The 21,428-nt window shown below is 36.6% G+C and overlaps 1 protein-coding gene across 1 annotated transcript in view; it reads left to right on the forward strand.

Moving 5' to 3' along the window:
- RYR2 (ryanodine receptor 2) overlaps positions 1-21,428 on the forward strand; it is a 467,985-nt gene that overhangs the window by 374,086 nt on the left and 72,471 nt on the right. Inside the window, exons 72-81 of the mRNA XM_069484586.1 lie at positions 436-606; positions 2,005-2,064; positions 4,718-4,852; positions 7,796-7,840; positions 8,612-8,724; positions 10,889-10,985; positions 12,683-12,786; positions 14,381-14,432; positions 18,881-18,934; positions 20,156-20,179. Of these exons, the coding sequence (XP_069340687.1) occupies positions 436-606; positions 2,005-2,064; positions 4,718-4,852; positions 7,796-7,840; positions 8,612-8,724; positions 10,889-10,985; positions 12,683-12,786; positions 14,381-14,432; positions 18,881-18,934; positions 20,156-20,179 (855 nt within the window). The remainder of the gene's footprint in view (positions 1-435; positions 607-2,004; positions 2,065-4,717; positions 4,853-7,795; positions 7,841-8,611; positions 8,725-10,888; positions 10,986-12,682; positions 12,787-14,380; positions 14,433-18,880; positions 18,935-20,155; positions 20,180-21,428) is intronic.

Genomic DNA, 21,428 nt, shown 5'->3' on the forward strand with positions numbered 1-21,428 from the left:
TACACACATACCATTTATATGTAGTATGGATATTTCAAAGCAAGCATTTGTCAAAACAAAAATAAACCCTTTATTCTTAAATTTCTTTCTCTTAAGCATTGAAAATTAGAAAACACACAATATCTGCAATCACCATAGGATTTTTTATATTCATCTGCCTCCCTAAAATTACAATGTTCATTTTCCTTCTAAAAATTACATGGAAATGCATCCTGGTGCATTATTATGATCTAGGAATCTAAGAGTAGGACTTAAAATTAGCAAAAGATGCTATGAGGGGAAGAGAAAAATTATTTTCAGTGAACAGTAGGATTTTCAAAAAGAGGGAGTCGCAGAAAATGAGGAGGCCCAAGCAACAATCGAGTTAGAGAAGAGTCATAGTTGCAAAAGTGAGAAAAGCAGGCCGGGATCCCAGCATTTCTCTTTGTTCCGTAGGCAGCTGTTTCTGATCAGGAGAGGAAGAAAATGAAGCGCAAAGGAGACCGGTATTCTATGCAGACCTCTCTTATCGTGGCAGCGCTGAAGCGCTTACTGCCCATTGGGCTGAACATCTGTGCCCCTGGGGACCAGGAGCTCATTGCTCTGGCCAAAAATCGATTTAGCCTGGTAAGTCTCCTCTCCATGCCAGAGCTCATGATCATCCGGCCTCCAGGCTCTCCAGTGTTTGACTCCTTTGTCGCATCTTCCTGTGTCAATGTTTCATTTGCATTAAATGTTTTATTAAGCAGTTTTTCTGCACAGGCCCCAGGACTCAAATATAAGGACTGCCTTTTTTTTTTTTTTTTTTGAGGCCATTTTTATTTCTTTCTAAGTTACGTTAATCACCTCCAAGGCCCATTCAGGAACCAAACAGAAAACACACAAACAAATCCTGATATTGGGAAAAAAAAATGGAATTCATATGAACTCCTATATAAAATTTGTGATGAGAGATACACTCAAACTTAAGAAGGGCAATTTTTCAGTGTTAGAAGCATAATATAGCGTGCCAGTTGTGGTTAGATAAGGTGCTGACTTTAAAGCAGCCACTCTTATCCTTTGCAAGCATCAGGATTTAAGTTCTCAGGATTTCTTTGTGTCCTCTGTTTTTCCTTTTTGTAGCTATGCAGATGAGGATGCAATCTTGCAAAAACGCATATTGGAATTACTCTTTTATATGCATGCAGATTCAAAGGCATATTCTCCCTATTCCCATTCCCCAGAGAATCGCCTATCGCCTCCCTGTATATGCAGAGTGTGACCCCCCAAGAGGAGTGAATTGAGGGGAGATTGTAGTTGTGTAGGATTTGAGTCTCACATGTGTGTTCCTTGCTATTACTAGATCGTGAAGAACATTCTTTTTTTTTTTTTTTTTTTAGACAGAGTCTCTCTCTATTGCCCAGGCTAGAGTGAGTGCCGTGGCGTCAGCCTAGCTCACAGCAACCTCAAACTCCTGAGCTCAAGGGATCCTCCTGTCTCAGCCTCCCAAGTAGCTGGGACTACAGGCAGGCACCACCATGCCCGGCTAATTTTTTCTATATATATTTTTTAGCTGTCCATATAATTTCTTTCTATTTTTAGTAGAGATGGGGTCTCGCTCTTGCTCAGGCTGGTCTCGAACTCCTGAGCTCAAACGATCCTCCCACCTCGGCCTCCCAGAGTGCTAGGATTACAGGCGTGAGCCACCGCGCCCGGCCGTGAAGAACATTCTTAAGGGTTGAGATAACTTAGTGGAGATTTGGGAGAGTGCTGGAGATGTACTTCTGTTTGAGCCCAAGGCAACATGTTTTCGTCCCCCTTCTTGTTATGAAATGGAAACTTAATTCCATTGACTTTTAATGTACTGACTGTGGAGTTAAAGTAGGTTGTTGTCTTGTTCCAAGCTACAGTGATATCAAGAAATAAGATATTTGCTAGACATATGCTATTTCAAAAGAGGCTTGGGTTGTTTCTGTTTGTTTCTATTGACTTGTGACAGTTGATGCATTATAAGACTCCTTTTAGGTAACATATATTTCTTGACAGAAAGATACTGAGGATGAAGTACGAGATATAATCCGCAGTAATATTCACTTACAAGGCAAGGTAAGCCAAATTTTATCCTTAAAGCTCACTTAGTATCTATAAGTTAGTTAATCTCTCTTTAGACTAATACTATAAATAATGCTATTTTAGCCATTAAGGTCATGAAAATATATTATTTTAATCAGTCATTATCTTCCTTGCAAACCCTTTTGTATTACAAATTCCAAAAATAATAAATCATATATTTTTTTAAAGAAAAGATTATCAAATTTTGATTAAAAAAAGTCATAGTTGAAATAAAAATAGGATATATACTTTGGATAGCTTAGTTTGAGTACAGTATAGTGTAGCTTGAGTTTGAGGCTCTTTTGGACATGGTAACAGGTGTCTATAAGAAACTGAATTTTGCACTGAGTGGTCAGAAATTAAATATGTATATTAAGGAGTCATTAGTATAAAGAGATACTGAGAATTGTGGCAATAGAAATAAATGAGTTTACCCAAGGAATGGATATATATTTAAGAAAAAAAGGCAAGATAGAAACCAATATAACGCCTGCTTTTTAATGGTGGGTGAAAGAATTATTCGCAGTAGTTTTTGCAGTCCAGTGAGCATTTACTATTATTTGGAAAATTTTTCGTGCATTTCAGTGAATAAATAAATCATTTGTTTATAGAACCTCTTATGTAGTTTAAGAAGTCAAACTATTATTTTGACGCAGCTTATTTGCTTCTGTTATGGTATCCCTTCCAAGGAATTTTTTTTTAATTATGAAAACGTCCAAATGTCAAAAAGTAGTAACAACAATGTAACACAGGCCTTTCTAGGTATTAAAATGTCTCTTTCCAAAGATCCAAACCGTATTCTTTTTCATTTAGCACTTTGGAGTATAATGTAAAGGCAAGACATTAGAGTGTGATCTCTTTTCAAATAGCAAAAAGATTTTGAACGTTTTTTAAAATGTTTGTAAAGCCTTCAACTAAACCTCAGGCAAAGAGTTTACACGACAAACATTTTTCCCCTTCAGGGAGAGGCACTAAATATTTTTATGTACATGGGTGTTTGAGGAGATTATATGCCCCCAGAAGGGGACCTGGGGATCCCCAGGGAACCCCAGACCACACTTGGAGAACCAGTGATCTGGTGGAATCACTACTTAATTAGAGGCAGGAAATGTTCAGTACCTCATAAGGGATCTGTTCTGATCTCAGGAAATGGTCAAATAAAGATGGTTAGGACTTGGTAAGCAGAAAGAAATGCTTCCATTATATTCTAGAGGTCATTTGTAGGAATACTTTGGACAATTTAGATTATGCACTGGGAAGAGAAGACAAAAGAAGAAAGCAGAAAAGGAAACCTTTATAGTCAATATTTCACCTCCAAATAAATGAGATCTGAAAATAAAGAGGTAATGAATACACATTCATCTTGGCATTTTATTCTATCCTTTCTGATGCTAGCGGTTAGGCATGCCTATTACAGAGATATACAGACTTCCAAACAATTAAATCTTTTTTGCCTAGTTCCTCCTTGAGCACATTATCTTGAAATTGTAGGGCTGGTCATCTTGAGGCTGGGGGAGTAATTTTATGTTAGAAAAAATAAAGATTCTGCTTTATCAACTATATTTATGTATTAAATAGAACTCAGAGTTGAGATTAAAATCTAGAAGTACCACATGTAGTCTGCACATGAGAAAAGTGTACGAAGGAATGAATGTTACTTTATCAAAGGACAATGGCATTTACAAGTCACTCACGTACAAAGCTCCCTCTGTGTTTGCCTCTAGATGAAAGTTATTTTTGACATTCCAGACTATGCTTTCCCAAGCTAGGAATTGTGAAGTTTTAGATGTTATCCGTTTATTTCTGCTTTATAACATGCAGTCTCCCATTTTTAATGGAGATTCTTAGGGGGAAGGTCCAACTCATCCGTAAGCCCTAGTCACAACTCCACTTGTTGAGGGAGATCTTCCCAACTACTGACAAAGTAGGTTAAATCCCATGGTACCTTGCGTTTCTTTTCAGTAGCACTCATCACGATTGCGAATATTTGTTCAATGACTACCTTCCGCACTTGATGATAAATTTCATGAGTACAAGATCCTTAGGTGTCTTTCTCTCTGCATAGTATTTTTTGGTATTTTGGGTTTTTTTAAAAGTTGTATACATGTAAGGTATACGACATAATGTTTTGATGTTCATATTCATAGCGAAATGATTATTATGGTTAGGCAAATTAGCATATCCGTCTCCTTAAGAGCCTCTGAAATCTACTCTCTTAGCAAATTTTCAGCATACTATGCAATATTATTAACTATAGTCACGATGCTATATTAGATCTCTGGACTTTTTCTTACCTAACTACAGTTCTGCATAGGGCTTTTTGTATGTTTGTTTTTTGGTTTTTTTGGGGGGGGTGTGGGGGTTGTTTTTTTTTGATACAGGGTCTCCCTCTGTTACCTCCACTAGAGTGTAGTGGCATCGTCATAGCTCACAGCAACCTCAAATGCCTGTGCTCAAGCCATCCTCCTGCCTCAGCCTCCTGAGTAGCTGTGACTATAGGCGCATACCACCATGCAAAGCTAAATTTTTTATTTTTTGTAGAGATGAGGTCTTGCTATGTTGTTCGGGCTATGCCCAATAATAATGGTAGATCCATTCTTCTCCTTTTTATATTAGAACCTTGTATTTTATATTCTTTTTTCTGCAGTTGGAGGATCCTGCTATTAGATGGCAAATGGCTCTGTATAAAGACTTACCAAACAGGACCGATGATACCTCAGATCCCGAGAAGACAGTAGAAAGAGTACTGGACATAGCAAATGTGCTTTTTCATCTTGAACAGGTCAGATTTTGTGTTGTCTCTAGCATATTTGCCTTAAGCACATAAAATTTTTGTAAAAAGAGCAAGTGTGTTAATTTTTTAACTGTAGGCCAAAAAACATATGTTCAGCATATTTGTTATAAAGAATGTATGAGTCAGGAGTGCTTAGTATCTAATAAACACAATATCCAAGCTTATAATTTTTGTAGCAATATATAATAGATTTTGGGAGATCGAGGCCTTTGTTTTATTGTCTTTTTCCAAATATTTCTAAAATTATACAGGTAATTAGGATTACATACTTAATTGTAAATCCTTCTAAAACAATTCAAGATTTATACCTGATTTCACATATTTTTATTACTGCCCATAACAACATGTTTGAGATATTATCTTTTACTGGTTTAATATTTGAAGTGTTTTCTTTTTTGTCACTTGCTTAACCTTTCCTTTTATTAGAGATATTTTTGAGCTAATTTTCATCGCGATCAGAAACAAATTACATTTAGAGACGAACAATGCATTGATATGAAAATCATGTGAGAAAAGTGTTTTTAGATAATTTTTCAGTCGTTTCCTCTTTTACACTACAGAGCTCACTGTGTGTTTGATATTCTTATCCATTACCTCGGCACAAGAATTTCCAAAACAATAATCCTTCATACATTATCAATCAGAGGGGGCTATTTTCATAAAAGGGATGCTCTGGCTTAGGTGAAATATCTGCAACCCAGAGACATATTCTGTTTCTCGTGAAGTCCATCCAGCAAAATAACACCAGCAGGAAGGAGCTCAGTGTGAACCCAATGCTGTGATCTGTCATTGGTCCCTTACGACAGTTTCTTCCTGACTTGGTGATTTTATAGTGAACGTAAAAGAATAAGCTGCCATATGTAGTCTTAGGAACTTTGCCACCTTAATGCTTTGAAAAACGTTCTTTAACTTTGTATTTCTTTTAGCCATATTTGAACATATTAACGCAGCAGTAATAAGCATTTTTCATGGATTCCTATTTTATATTGTCTGTACTCCTAATAAAATAACAAGAATATCATCTAATGTAATATGCTTTTAATTTCCTTCTTGCTTACTCAAATGCCCCACCGGCTTAAGGGTGGGGAACCTTGGGGCCACATGTGGCCCTCCAGATCCCCAAGTGTGGCCCCTTTATTAAAAGGATTTGTTCTGTAAAATTTGGATTCAACCAAAAGGCCACACTCAAGGATCCAGAAAGCCACATGTGACCCCAAGGCTTCAGGTTCCCTACCCCTCTATAATATTTTCAGAAAATATTAAATAAATACAAATTATCAATCAGCAGATGACCAGACTTGAAGTAATCACATTTTAAGTTATTAAAGAGTTGTATATCTAGAATTATATACATATTTAAGAAAATTATTAAATGTTAATTAAACGGCTACCGTAGGACTATTTCTGGCAGCATTTCTCTGCCATAAGTTTTTAATTCTTCCTGGTTTTCATACAGGTATCTAGATTTGCTTGAATGAATTTTGAATATATTAAATAAAGCTTACTGAGATCTGATATTATATTCCTATAGTATTATATATTCATAGATACAACCAATCATGATGAATGATGACATTTCTCAAATGAGATTCACTTTACTAAGCATCCCTTCATGCCTTGGATATTTCGTGAATACACTACCATATGGTGGCTTTATACTCAGCAAGTCCTGGGGATTGGGTGCTGTCCCCAAACTCAAGTGTCTCATGCTCTAATAGAAGATGTAGACACCTAAACAGATATATGTGTAATGATATAGATGTACTGGGACATAAAGGTGCTGAAGAAGGTATCAGAGGAGTCCCACTTAATGGAGGTATGAAGTAGGTGATCCCTGTGTAAATCTTAAAGGCGAAATAGGAATTATCTAGAAAAAGATAAGGGGATCAGCTTTTAGTTAGGGCCAAGTATTCTTCAAAATGTTAAGGATATGGCAGGATAGGTGTATCATGAGAGGAGGATTTTTGAGTAAAAGGAAATTGCCAGTTATCAAAAATAGAAAGCAGTGTGAGATATCTGTGTAGAATTCAGGGAACGCCCCTATTGTGATGTTAATTTGTCACTGAGTCACAGAGTACTTTGCAAAGCATATTTTAACTTGCTAGAGTCAGTGGAAAAACAGTAGGTGTATAGGAAATACTTGATTTAATTTACTTCAAGTATCAGCAACCTTTTTTAGATGGGTATTTCGGACTGTACATCTGGTAGGCCATCTCCTTTGAATTTGCCAGTACTCCAACTCGAGCCAAGCTAACACATCAGCACATCAAGGTGTTCAGACAGTTACAAAGTGCATCTTGGTGTTCACCTTTGGATCACAGATCTTACCCATAGCTGTTTACTTAATTTATAGGGAAGTCCACTATTGAAGGTCTTTCCTTGAATGATAAAAGGCCCTGTCAAATAAGAAGCTTCATGATGGCAGGAACTTATTCTGTTGTGTTCTCTTTTGTATCTTCAGGGCCCGGGTACCTAATGTTTGTTTGTTGACTGTTACCTATGCTGATCACGATGCCGTATTACCATAAAAAGTTACCGTTTACAGATTCGGATCTCAAAATGCAACTCTAAATTGAAATGTGTTGGGTCTAATTGAATAACACTGCTCTCGATTCTGGTTTCATCTTCCCCCTTAAAGCTCAGCAATGTTTTGTTTGGTTTTGTTTTTTTTCACTTAACACACTCATCAAGAAGAAAATTGAAGTGAATAATTGTCCAAAAAGTATTTATTGATCCTTTGGGAGGAAAAGGGTCACAGATATAAGTGCTTTTGAATTAAACAGATTTGTTAAAATTCCTAAACCACTGTAGTCCAAACATTGTTAATGTTTTCTTCAGGCATTATTGAGTTCATATTTTGACCCTTTACTGCAAAGAATAATAAATTCACTTTTACTTTTTTAGCTAACATAACATTTTTATTTCTTTCAGAAATCTAAACATTTGAGCCGGAGATATTACAGTCTGGGAAGTACAGTGCTCAATTGCCTAGAGATTACTAATTAATTTAGAATCATATGTTGGGATTTTTTTCTTTCTAATCCTTATAATTAATCTCTTTTTCTTCTTGTCGTTTCAAACACCATTAGTTAAAGAAACTGCTTGCTTGCATCTTTTATTGCAACTTTTGAATTCTCATTTGTCCCTATCTAACAAAATAGTTATGTATTTTAACATTTTTGCAAAATTAAACCCTCTTACTCCTAATACTGTGTGTTCAGAAGCCTTGTCATCTCCGTATCTTGTTATATTAAGGAACAGAAGAATTTTCATTAGAATCTTCTTTCACTGACTCTATTCATTTTTATTGCGGTAACTCATATGATAAACTTGGTTCCAATGGATACATAAATAAGAATGGGGTAATTTTTATTGTATAGGCAGAAAATATGTTTTAGAACCAAAAGGAACTGTGAAGAACCACAGAAAAATCTGAGAGGGGAGCAAAATGATTTTATATAGAATGGTTTTATGTTTCTTCGATTTTGGAGATGACATAGCTTCTGAAATACACGCTATTGGGAAAATATGATATTTTTACTAAGGAAATTGTGTAGCACTTGAAACTATTTCAAATTTAGCTTCGGGTAACTTTTAGCATACGGGCTTTTCCATAATAATTTTAAGGTACTTTTGGAATCAGAATTCCAAATGTAGGTTACTTAAAAGGAGCAGCTGTTTAACAGTATGTTTTTGAGGTAAAGTTTGGGATATAAATATTTATTTATTTGTGTCATTTTCCCTCAGGTGGAACATCCTCAGAGATCTAAAAAGGCTGTCTGGCATAAACTACTGTCTAAGCAGAGAAAGAGGGCAGTCGTAGCCTGCTTCCGAATGGCCCCCTTATATAATCTGCCAAGGTCAGAATTTTTAGAATATTTGTAATAGATTAAAGTGATTTCTCCCTAATAAGGTGTCTAGAATTTACCTTAACATGAATACGGTAGTCCAGGGGAAGGGTGGAAGAGATTTATTGGTTCTTATATGTAATATTTGTTTAACTTTGTTGGGTATTTTCAGAGAACTGTGGTCTTTTAGTGTCCTTGTTAAGTGACTCATATACTGAGGAATAAATATCTGTTCACATATGTGAGGCAGCATAGAGTAATCAGGAATTCACTCTTTGGCATCAGACTCGCCTTGATTTGAACCCTGGCCTCAGCTTCTCTTCCCCGTGACATCGGTCAAATAACTTAGCTGACTTTGTTACAGTTTTCTCATCTCTGTTACGATGATACCTGCCTCATAGAATTGTTTAGATGATTTTATGGGTCGATGTATACTGAATGCTTGGAAGTGAGCTAATATGTTTATGTCACAATAAGTGTTGGTCCTTGTTATTATTTTTGTCATTATTAGCATTTGGGGGAAAGAACTGTCATGGCATTGACATTGGGGAGTAATGTAAATGAATTTGACAGACCCATCGACTTTCTTTTAGAGTTATGGCACACACACTTGTTAATAGAGAAGTAACCTGGTACGTTCAAGTCTGGCTTAGTGGCCTGGGTACCATTTCAGCCTTCCTGCAGTTCTCCTAAGCAACTGTGCTCTTTCCCACTCTGAGCTGCATGTAAGTTGCATCGTCCCTACATCTGTCAAACAGGACTCAGCTTAGCCACATGTCTTTCTTGGAACCTTCATGACCAAGCGATGCCCTTGGATGCCTTGCAAGACGAAAGCTTCCTCCTGTTTGTTTCCAGAACACTTTTACATACCTCTCATTGTAGCACTTTCCTACAGCACCTGGGCTGTCTCTCTGATTCAGACTTTGAGATTCTTTCGAGTTTTGTTCAGTTTTATGTCTTCAGCACCTACAGCAAGTGCCTGGTATGTGTTTGAATGAATGAATATAAGGCGGGGAAAAACCAGAAACAAAAACCAGACAAAACATCACATTGTCCCTTTGGCTAAGACAATGGGATTCCTTGTGATTATGTCACACTCGTAGAGTCTAAAATATATTGACTTCTTTCACAAACCATGTGTTACTTCTAAATTCTCTGACTTGAGTATGGTGTCACCCTTTAGTCAAATAAAATATGAGCCTTGAATTCGTATTCTCATTCCTTTTCTGGTTACTCTTGCACATTCTACAGATTTTATCAGTTTTCCCTTGAATTACTTCACATCCCCATCCTTCCTTCCGTAGGCAGCTCTTGGAGTCTCTTGTTCCTTGCCTGGATCAGGTTGACGGCAGCAGATTTTGAGTGAATTTCTACAGTGTTACAGAGTTTTCTCTCTCTGTGCATCGGAGAGTTTCTGCTCTCTCCAATACGCCATTCTCAAAATGGTGTTCCTTATTCCAGTGGTTCTCCAACCTGGCACTGTTTAGAAATACATTTAAATGCACTTAAAAAAATATTCAGGCCTCAACTTATCGAATCAGAATTTCTAGGAGAGCCTAGCACGTGTTCTGTTGAAAGCTACACGGGTGACTCTGATATACCAAGATGATCGAGTTGGACATTCATTATCAGTTCCAGGGTGTAATCTTTCGATAGATACTACCGTAAAGTTCACTTGATACATTTTGTTTTGGAATCTCCAGGGCCTGTTTCTAATGTTAACTCGAACACACACTAAGTCCTCTTTGGTGCTTATTACATTTTTTATCAAGGGCCACCTTATGTAATAATGGCTGCCATTTAATGAATACCTATCCAACATGCTTTACATCCGTCATCTCATTGTAAGTCTTACAAAACTGAAATGTACATGGGGTTAGCCTATGGGGTTTATAAATAAGAAAACTGAAAGTTGAGAAACTTGAATAACTTGACCAGTGTTACAAAGCTTAGAAATGGCTGAGCCAGGATTTAAACTCAAGTCAGAATGTGCTCCGAGAGATCTTGCCATATTTGCTGCAAAGTGTCGTCTTTCAGGAGGAAAATCAAGAATAGGAAGTTTATTTTAATTTTCTTTTTTTAGTGTACAGATAATCCAGAATAAAGCACTACTCAATACCTTTCAATATTTTTTTTTTAAAAAAACCTTTTTTCTGAAATTGTGCTTATCTTTTAGGCATCGGGCTGTCAATCTCTTTCTTCAGGGATATGAAAAGTCTTGGATTGAGACAGAAGAACATTACTTTGAAGATAAACTGATAGAAGACTTAGCAGTATGTTTTTGAATGGGGTTATAAAATGAAAAAGGGTTTGGACGTGGTGCAACAATGTTGATATGAGCAGTTGTCATATAACATGCAAGGAAAAAACATTACATTATATTGGCTTTAGGAAACTTTTAAATCTTAATTGGGAAACTTTTAAATCTTAATTGTCACTGCACTGCACTCGATGTTTATGGAAAACCTTACTCTTGTTATTTCCAAGAGATCTCATTAACATCAAGCAATTCCAAATGTAAAATGAATAATATACATTCATTATTAACTTAACATGATTCAGTTACTCTTTTAAGTTCTTCCTTCAAAGCATCTTTAAACACCTTAGAACTAGGATAAATTGTAAAAGGCTGAACCGTAAAGAAGTTACCCACCAAAAATAAGTCAAAGGTTAACAAAAAGTTGTTGGTTTTTAAAAATAAACAGGGTGGAGAATGATAGACCAGACACAGAAGAGGAAGCAGTCATGGTCAATGTGGTGGATGACAAGTAGAATTTTTGTCCAACAGTTCCGAGAAAGAGACTGTGTCACTGAGATCGTGGCACACAGGGAAGCAATTGCCATGATCTGTTACAAGTCACGGACCCATTTAAAAATCTGACAAAAGCCATCTTCTCAAGAAAATTGACAAAACAGTCTCACAAAATTTTGCAGGCTAGTCAGAGGTTTCATGATCCCCAAGCTAAAGATCTCTTGTCTAAAAGTTATTTTTTAATTTATCAATTATTAGAGAATATAATGGATAAACTGATCCAGTTATTAAGTGCCTAACCTGATCGCCCCCCCTATTTTTTAAGTGAATTTGATTTGTCTTTAGAATCAAAACAAATATAGAATATTTGGAGATCTTGTAGAAATTTTCTCAGCACTCACAACATGAAGCCTTAAATCTAGGAAAGAACACCATTTGTGTAGAGAGAAAGTCAGTCCTAATAGGTAAGTGAGTGGAGATATAAAACTCATTAAATCATTCAACAAAAAGTCAGGATTAATTCATTTTACCATCAATAAAAAATGCTTAATAATTTTCCTCACTGTTAAAGTTCTATCCAATAGTTTTACATTTTTGAAAGTATCTGAAAATGGAAAGAAAAATATTAGTGGTTCAAGCATTAGCTCTTTTAGTAGTCTTGGCCTCTCATTCTTTGTGTAGGCAAAGAAAATGTTCCACTTGAAAAGCAGTTTGCATTGTTATGTGGGCTAAATTTTCATACTTGGGTGACAGCATTTTATTGCAAATCTTTTTAAATTGAGCCTTCTCTAAAGCTAAAATTTATGTAGAAAATACACACTCTCAGATAATTATAAATCTGCTTATAAGAATAGCATTCAGAATTTTTAAATTATTTAAGTTATTCTTGCTGATACCTTTTTTGGTCAAATTATTAAATATCTGTTTTAAGCTATGTAGTCTTTCATTGGTAATGTAATAGATATATAACACACATTTATGCATGCATTGTATTGCATATATACATTATATATCATATACAGACAGCACACATACATAAATACATATATGCACACACATTTACAGCATGTATAATGCATGTAAAATATACACACACACGCAACAATAGGGAAAGTAGGGCTTTCCTTTTATTCCTTGTTCCTATAACTCTTATTGATCCTGGATTTGAGTGAACATTTCTTTCAAATGTGAAATTTTACCAATTTGACTTTCTTACAGAAACCTGGGGCCGAACCTCCAGAAGAAGATGAAGGCACTAAGAGAGTTGATCCTCTGCATCAGCTGATCCTTCTGTTCAGTCGAACAGCTTTAACAGAGAAATGGTATGGTTGGGAGGGTTCATACGAGACATAGGAGGAGCAAAGAAAGAAAGTCATGTCTGAGTATTCTGTTTCACGTGTTCATGCTTCAATTTCATCTTGTTCTTGTTAGGAGAGAGGGTTGTTCAAAGATACGAGCAGTCTGGCATGCATCTCCCGACCAGCATTCGTTCAATTTCAGGCTTTAGTACCTACCTATGAGTTCTGGATTTTATTAACTACTTTGCAATGAGCTGATCTCGTTGATTCTGATTCTTCTTATAAAATGGTGTTTCTCTTTACCACACACAGCCTTTATAAAGAATAATAATAAAAAAAAAAACCCAAAGCAAATTCCAGTGCCAGAAATGTGTAGAGACCGATGGAGCCCCAAGATTTCCTGGGTAGATTGTATCTCCGTTGTGCGGTGGGTCTTAGGTAACCTTTAGGGGCCGGGTGAGCGATCATTTCAACTTGCAAGTATCTCTGAGATCTATTTTAAGGACATTGCCCTTTTTATTTTTTTTTATTTTTTTGGCCTTCTGTGGTTTTAGTTATATAAATTCACCAAAGCCACAAAGGGCAAACCTCTATGGAGTTGAAGAAATGCACTGTTAGGCCCGATAATCCGAACATGCTCGGCATCTGCTCATTCGAGCTGCGCTGCATAGATCGGCTGCAGAGATGGGACATTGCAGAGGGTGTAGAGCATTTATCTGCTTCCCTGTCGTATGAAAGAAAGCCTGCTTTGCCCCAGGCCTCACCCGTTCTCTGCAGCACCTGGGAGATGATATTTGATTACCAACCCAGATCTGCATAAATCTCAGAAGTCCCGAAGAATCCATGTGACCTCTTTGCATGCCCTGATAATATACATTTCTCCCTCTTGGCTAATGTGATCCATCCTCTCTCTCACTATTTCTCTCTCTCTCTCTCTTATTATTTCCTAACTAACAAAATCATCTCATCCCTAAGCATAGAGCAGCTCTCTGTCTGGCATTGTCAGGTAATGAGGTATTTCTCATAAGTGAATTTTTCTCATGACTGAAGTTTAAAACTGCTAAGATAACTTGGCAAATTTTAGGTATCTTTTGATGGAAACCTTCATTTATGTATTAAAGTTTCCATACTTCTTCAAAAGAGGATAATAAACATATTTTAACCTTTCTTAATTTTTAAGAATCATCACTATAATCATCTTATTTTTTAACTGTAACATGATAATGTGGGGTGTCTTCCCATCAAATGTCAAATTTCACATCTGATGTCAAAAGCCCCTACCTCATTAAAATGTGCTTGTTTCACATTTTGTAGTCTGAAGAAAATTAAAGTTATCATTATATTTGTGTGTAAATCAAAAGACCATTTATTCTGTGAGAATTGAAGGCCCTTCTGTGAGGTAAGACGGGACAGCAGTTTAGGAACCCTGAGATCTTTGCTTTCTGAGTCTAGGATATTACTGAGTGATTACTGTTGTCTAAGTTTTGTGTTCATTTAATTTTTAAAAGGCATACTTGTTAGAGAAAAACAAAGGTTATTTTATCCATTGATGATCTGTTTGCATCGGACTAACCTTCTACTTAAAAATTGATGTTATATTTTTTCTTGCTTCCCACAGCAAACTGGAGGAAGATTTTTTATATATGGCTTATGCAGATATTATGGCAAAGGTAAATAATAAGTATCCTTCCTGATTTTAGTGTTTAATTTAATACGGAAAAATCACTGTGATCTGAACAAGGATAAGAATCTATGTATTTCTGGATTAAAACAAAACACTGTTGAATCTTAGAAAGAAAAGGGGCATTAATCTCAACTTTTCATTTGTTGTATGAATCTCTAACTATCTTGACTGGTAATCATTGTGTCCTACTTTGACATTTTAACTATCAGGAGCTCACTAATTTTCCAAAAATTCATTCATTCAACAAATATTCCCCGAATATCAAGGTATTGGAGATAACATGTGAGTGAGAAAGAAGAGCACACACCACACCTTCTTGGAGTTTATCATATTATGGGGAAGACAAAATTTAAGCAAATAATTATTTAAAAAAAAAAACTCTGATCAGTTTAATGGTAGAGGAACTGTTAGGCATATTGAGAACAGGATGGATAGCGTAGTAATGAGGCCTGCTTAGGGAAGGCTTTGCCTGTTGAACCGTGAGTTGGTCATGCAAAAGCAGTAACAGCCAGTACTTACTGAATGTTTATTTCATTTACTCCTCTCAACAAGAGAATGAACAAGGGAATGAATTGGTATCAAAGAGGAGTCAAGGTTTTGCTGAGCGTCATACACTTGGGCGCCATCAACCGAGGTAGGAGCACCAGGACCATTACAGGCCTTGAGTGAAGAGGGAAGATGACAAAATAAATCTGAAGGACAGTCATCTGCTGAGACTGAAGGGTTAGGTGGAGGGAGCAGGGAGAGGAAGTCGTGAAGAGACAGAGAAGAGTTGAAACAGACGTTGTGGCACTTGGCATGGTGTAGTGACTAGAAATTAAAATAATATTCCGAGGCAGCGTAGAAAGTCTGGTTTAGGCTGTTTGTGCATCTGTGGCAGTATCTGTCTTCCTGGTCGTTGAGGGAGTTTTCTCTAGTAGTTCACAAAACCAAATGCAAATTCAGAGAAGGAGGGAAGTTAGATTCATCAAGGGTAAGGATTTTTGCCAGACTTCTGTGGAGGACAGGAGATCAAAGCAGGTTCATCTGGTGCTAGGAGGGGGCTCAGAAGGAAACGAGGAAAGAGGAAGCTGATAAAGAGATTGTAGAGCAGCCCACAGGATGGGTGTCCCCTGCAACTGAACTGAAATGGGCTGAACAGGTAGAAGCTTCTGGTTTGGAGAAAAGTATATTTCTCCAACTCCTGACCTCAAGCAATCCTCCTGCCTCGGCCTCCCAGAGTGCTAGGATTACAGGCGTGAGCCACTACGCCTGGCCTAAGAGAAAAGTATATTTCTGATTGTTAAAGTTCTTCCTTGTGACTGAAACAGAATTTGCCTCTGCATTTGTTTTTGTTGTCTCCTAAAGCTAAATCTAATCTCTTTTGATAGATGATCAGATAGTTGTAGATGGCTAACTTTCTCATCCTTTCCTCTCAAGATTTTCCCCTTCGTAATTAAATAATTTTATTTCTCGTATTGTTTAATGTACCCTAGGAATATCAAGGCCTGGACCCCTTAATTTTTTCCACTCTGCACGTGCTCCAGTATTTTAGTATGTGCCACCCGGAAGTTAATTGAATGCAATGTTCCAGTTATGGCATCACCAGCGTAGTGCATGCTGGGATTGTATCTGCATTTATTCTGCCTTAGATTCTATGCATTTGCCATCAATTTTAAGAATGCATTAAATTTTTAGCAGCCCAGTCACATTTTTTGTCAGCTTTTCAGCTTGACTGTCAACCTAAAATTCCAGGTTATTTATGAATTTCTATGAAGTTTTATATCACATTCCTTGTATTTAGACAGTTGATTTAATTGTTTAAATTGATATATGTTATCATTTCTCTAATTCGAGTCAGACCATCATCCCAGACTGAAATCTTTTTTAATGTTCAGTCTGTCATTAGTGTTATCTCTTTCCATTTATGTTAACCAAAAATTGATAAGTGTGATTGATTTCTCTATTTCTCTGTAAGTTGCTGGTAAACGGCTGGTATTTCTACACCCTTTCCCAGATTGATTAATCTACCTTATTTTGAATCTATATAACCATATGCCTCTAATCCTAACATTCTGGGAGGCTGAGGTGGAGGATTGCTTGAGCTTAGGAATTTGAGACCAGCCTGAGCAAGAGCAAGACCCCATCTCTGCTAAAAATAGAAAAAATTAGTTGGGTGTGGTAAATGCCTGTAGTCCCAGCTACTCGGGAGGCTGAGGCAGGAGGATCGCTTGAGGCCAGGAGTTTGAGGTTGCTGTGAGCTAGGCTGATGCCACAGCACTCTAGCCCAGGCAACACAATAAGACTCTGTCTAAAAAAAAAAAAAAAAAAAAACCAGAAGAATTTTTATGTTAGTATTCTAATCCGCTTATATAATAAACATGCTTGTTATCTGATAAACTCCCTGTAATTTTCATTCCCATTGACTAATGCTAGTTCCTAATTTCCCTTTAATTCTAATGGGAGACATTAGAATAGTTAATCTTAAGGGCCAGAGAAGCAAAACTCCACTGTTATTGACATTAGACACACAGGACGTATTTATGGAGGACTGCAGATTTGTCTTCTGAATCTATTTTACTAAAGTTCTGGTGGGTTCTTATTTTTAAAATTCCTGGTTAACTGATGACTTAGGAGGCAGGGGAATATTAACGCACAGTAGAAAATGTCCTGCTCTCTGAATGAATCATTAATATCGTTGCTTTTGTAGTGAAACATGCCATTTAGCACCTTACCCACATAGTGAAATTGTCACAGGTCCATGTCCCCACCTTGATTTCCTCCTTTGCAAATCATGTTCACAGGCCCGTTACTCTAAATGGAACGGGGGGTGTTCAGTATGTATTTGCTGAATGAATGAAGGAATATGATAAACCTTTCAGAATCGATCATTGAGTGGGCAGAGGGATTTTGTACCCTCCCTCCCATGCCCAGTTCATCTCATGCCCAGCGGACTGCAACTCATTCAGTTAAAAGTATTTTTCTGATTTGTGACTTCTGTGTCACTGTTTGCCCCCATACACCTCATTGACACACTGAGTGCTTTCCAAGTGTGAGAAATACTTACAAGGGATGGAACAATCTACTTTTGAGGAGCTGTAGATTTCTTCCCACTATAGGTATTGGTTAATGACCACTTTCCTCTGGTCACCATTATACTCCAAACCATAATAATAATAGCAGCTGAGATTTATTAAAAGTTTATTATTTTTCAGACACTTTTGTCTAAGTGGCATATAATTACATGAGTTCCTCTCAAGAACCCAGGTACTCTTTTAGTTATCCCTTCTTAAATATAAAGAAATGGAGGCACAGAGAGGTAAAGGAACTTGCCCAAGACTGCACAGCTACTAACTGACAGCTTTGATATTTGAAGCAGGCACTGTGTTTCTGGAGCCCATGTTATTAACCACAATCCCCTTCTGCCTCCTTAGCAAGCGAAAATTTCAGCTGTGGGAATTAGATAAGAATGCATGCATGGGCCAGGTGCGGTGGCTCACGCCTGTAATCCTAGCACTCTGGGAGGCCGAGGTGGGTGGATCGTTTGAGCTCAGCAGTTCGAGACCAGCCTGAGTAAGAGTGAGACCCCGTCTCTACTAAAAAAATAGAAAGAAATTAGCTGGACAACTACAAATATATAGAAAAAATTAGCCGGGCATGGTGGCGCATGCCTGTAGTCCCAGCTACTCGGGAGGCTGAGGCAGGAGGATTGCTTGAGCCCAGAAGTTTGAGGTTGCTGTGAGCTAGGCTGATGCCATGGCACTCTAGCCTGGGCAACAGAGTGAGACTCTGTCTCAAAAAATAAAAATAAAAATAAAAAAGAATACATGCATGGTTCAGCACAAATCCTATATCATTTCTGGGAAAATGACTCCAAAATAATAAAATACTCATTTGTATTGTTTTTATGTATAAAGAATATTATAGGTAACAGAATTTCACTTTATTCGTTTGAGCCAATGACAATGAAAAATGAACTTAAAAATAAAAAGATTACAAGATGCACTTTTATTAATGGTCACTGCTTTCCATTATTTTTAATTAATGTTTATTGCATGTGCCTGTATTAGTGCATCCTAATGGCAGCATTAAAAAAAGACAAAATAAGAATCTTTATCTTTAAGATTTACAGTTGGGTTTGTACCAGAAAAGTGCGTAAGTAGTGTGTGTAGTATGATATGGACCTCATAATTATCTCTATGTTATTTATAAATAGGTAATTTAATATTTTAATTTTATGAAAGCACTATATATAATTTTCTTTCTGGTTATAAGTATGGTCATGAATTCATTGATCGTGTCATCTCAGTAGTATATGTAATATATGTATATATGTAGTTAAACAATATTGATAGTAAATTACAAATGATTTGGTGTTCTAGGTTAAATAATTTTTTTGTACTTTCTGCCTCAACATATTCCTGTCCACTCTTTTTTTTTTTTTTCATGTATCAGAGTTGTCATGATGAGGAAGATGATGATGGTGAAGAAGAAGTGAAGAGTTTTGAAGTAAGATTGATCTTTCTAGACGTGCCTCTCTTCTATCTTGAAACATTGTTTCATAGCTTATAACTGACATTTCTGTTTCTTGCTTCATGGCTTATTGCAGCTTACTGTGTCAAGGAACTGCATGTCAGAGCTGGATGGACAAACCTGAGTCCTAACATTTGCTGAAGTTAAGAACAAAAAACCATAGAATAGTTAAATAATAAAATGAAGCCCATATGTTCAGAATGAGTGTTCCTGCGAACCATCCGAGATGAGGCAGCTTTAAATTGTCCTCATCTCAGTGATGTCGTGGTCTGGAATTTCCAGCAGACACGTGAAGAAAATATTTATTGAAGAGCAACATAACATCAAGTTTTTAATTAAACCCTTGGTGTGATATTTGTTCCTGAATTGAAGTCCTTAAAGATTTGGCCTCTTTTGACTTCTGCCCAAGTCGGTCACTCATTCCATGTACATATCTGGGTGGTGGCACAGATGCAGTTTGCTTGCATGAGCCAGGAGTGCGTATATTCCTAGGACTATATTGTATTTTATGATTATTTTCTCAAACATTCTCAGCTTTTAAATATCCCATATCATTTGAAATGCTGCTTAACGTTAATGAGCTGGAAGGAAAGTTAATATTATTTTCCCTCTTTGCTTATAGTGTACTTTTGCTTTGTATGGGAAAAACTAGTTGTTGCTAACGACCACCTTTCTCATTATCAGTTCCTTTTTTTTTTTTTTCTTTTTTTAGAATCTTCAAAAAGAAATTAAGTGTAAGGAAATAGAGATTAGATTCTTTTTTCTTTCCTGTTAATTTACACGTCTGGCCTTCGAGCTAGAAGCCTGAAAACCTATCTGTAGCCAGCAATGAGTCTTTAATTAAAGTGGACCCCACAAAAACGTACAGCCCAGGAGTGAGCTCAGAGCATCTCCGCAGCACTGAAGTCAATGTGTTGAAAATACAAAACCAATTTAATTTGAGGATAACCCATGACTGTTGCTGGCTGAGAAAAATACCATAAGATTAATTTTTCTGTGGCACTGTAATCTTTCCTAATATATGTATGTTCTATTCTCAAATCCATCTTTACTGATAAGCAACTGAGTTAAATTAGAATGACCTGTGAGCAGCAGATAGTACTGTTTTTCTGAAGTGCACACCATTTACGGTCTACCGGTTGTCTTCAGAGCAGTTGTTTATTGCTATTTTGCTTCTTGTCCTCATCCTTCCTTAAGGTCACAGGATCCCAACGCAGCAAGGTAAAACTATATATATGTGTGTATTTGTCTGGGTCTCAGTTTCGGTTTCTTGTGACATTTACCTTTGTTAGACCCAACATCTTGGATTCTTTTGTAAATAAAAGATCTTGAAAATCTTTCTCCAAGTTTGTAGCTCCAGTGCAATTGGTCTCTTCAGTTTCCCTTCCTTGACACAGGTTTATTCGTCTTGCAATTTCCAAGGCTCATAATTTGAAATTTTATCCTCCGTGTTGACTTTGAGCTGCATACCGTGCTGGGATTAAAAAAAAAAAAAAAAAATCCAGCCCTTAAGGTGAATAAACTTCTAGCTAGGGGACTTTTTCATTTTCCATGTAGCGTTCTGACCTCATCCTTCTTGATTTTTTTTTTTTTTTTCACACCAGTTCTAATTACCTGAAAACAGACATGATAAATGGTATTGCTGGTGAAATTGGAAAGAGGTCTGCTTTTCTATCATGCTATTAATACCTTCAATTAATAACTAGAGATTATGTCCCACGATTTTAGTACTGATTTCATCATTTCATTAAAGGGAAGAACTAGACGACCATTTCTATCTCTTAATATTTCAAATAGCTAAATACTTGGAAAATTTGCTAAGAGAAAACATTTTGATCTAGAATTATAAAAGGATTTACTTTGATGTGGATCCTGTTAAGCTTATAAATTATGTTCATGTGGCCACTTAATAGGAAAATTGATCATAAACATCTCAGGAAGACAATACCAACAATGACTTTAGCTAAAAAAAAAAAAAAAAAAAACTTTTCAGTTTGTTAATGTAAATTATTCTGCTTTGCTTTATGTAAAAAAAAAAAAGTAAAGTATTTGCCGCTAAAATGAATTTTTAGGCTGTCCTAAAGAATCTACTCGAAAGAAACAAATTGAAATATTTTTAACTCACTAGGATGTTTGCAGGAATATATTGTTCTTACAACATACCATGATCCTTATGTCTTTGAATTTGAGTTCATGCATATACTATGAGATATAATTCCAATCTGATGGGTATAGTGGTTAAAGGCATTGAGAAGAGGAAAGAAGTAGATGTAGAGAAAAAGCACTTTGAGGGCCGAGGAAGGAGGATCACTTGAGCCCAGGAGTTTGAGACCAGCCTGGGCAACACAGCAAGACCCCCATTTCTACAAAAAAAAATTTTAAAAATTAGTCAGGCACAGTGGCACACACCTGTAGTCTTAGCTACTCAGGAGCCTGAGGCAGGAGGATTGCTTGAGCCCAGGAGTTTGAG

This window comes from Eulemur rufifrons, chromosome 11 (assembly GCF_041146395.1).
Source record: "Eulemur rufifrons isolate Redbay chromosome 11, OSU_ERuf_1, whole genome shotgun sequence".
In the NCBI taxonomy this organism is placed as follows: Eukaryota; Metazoa; Chordata; class Mammalia; order Primates; family Lemuridae; genus Eulemur; species Eulemur rufifrons.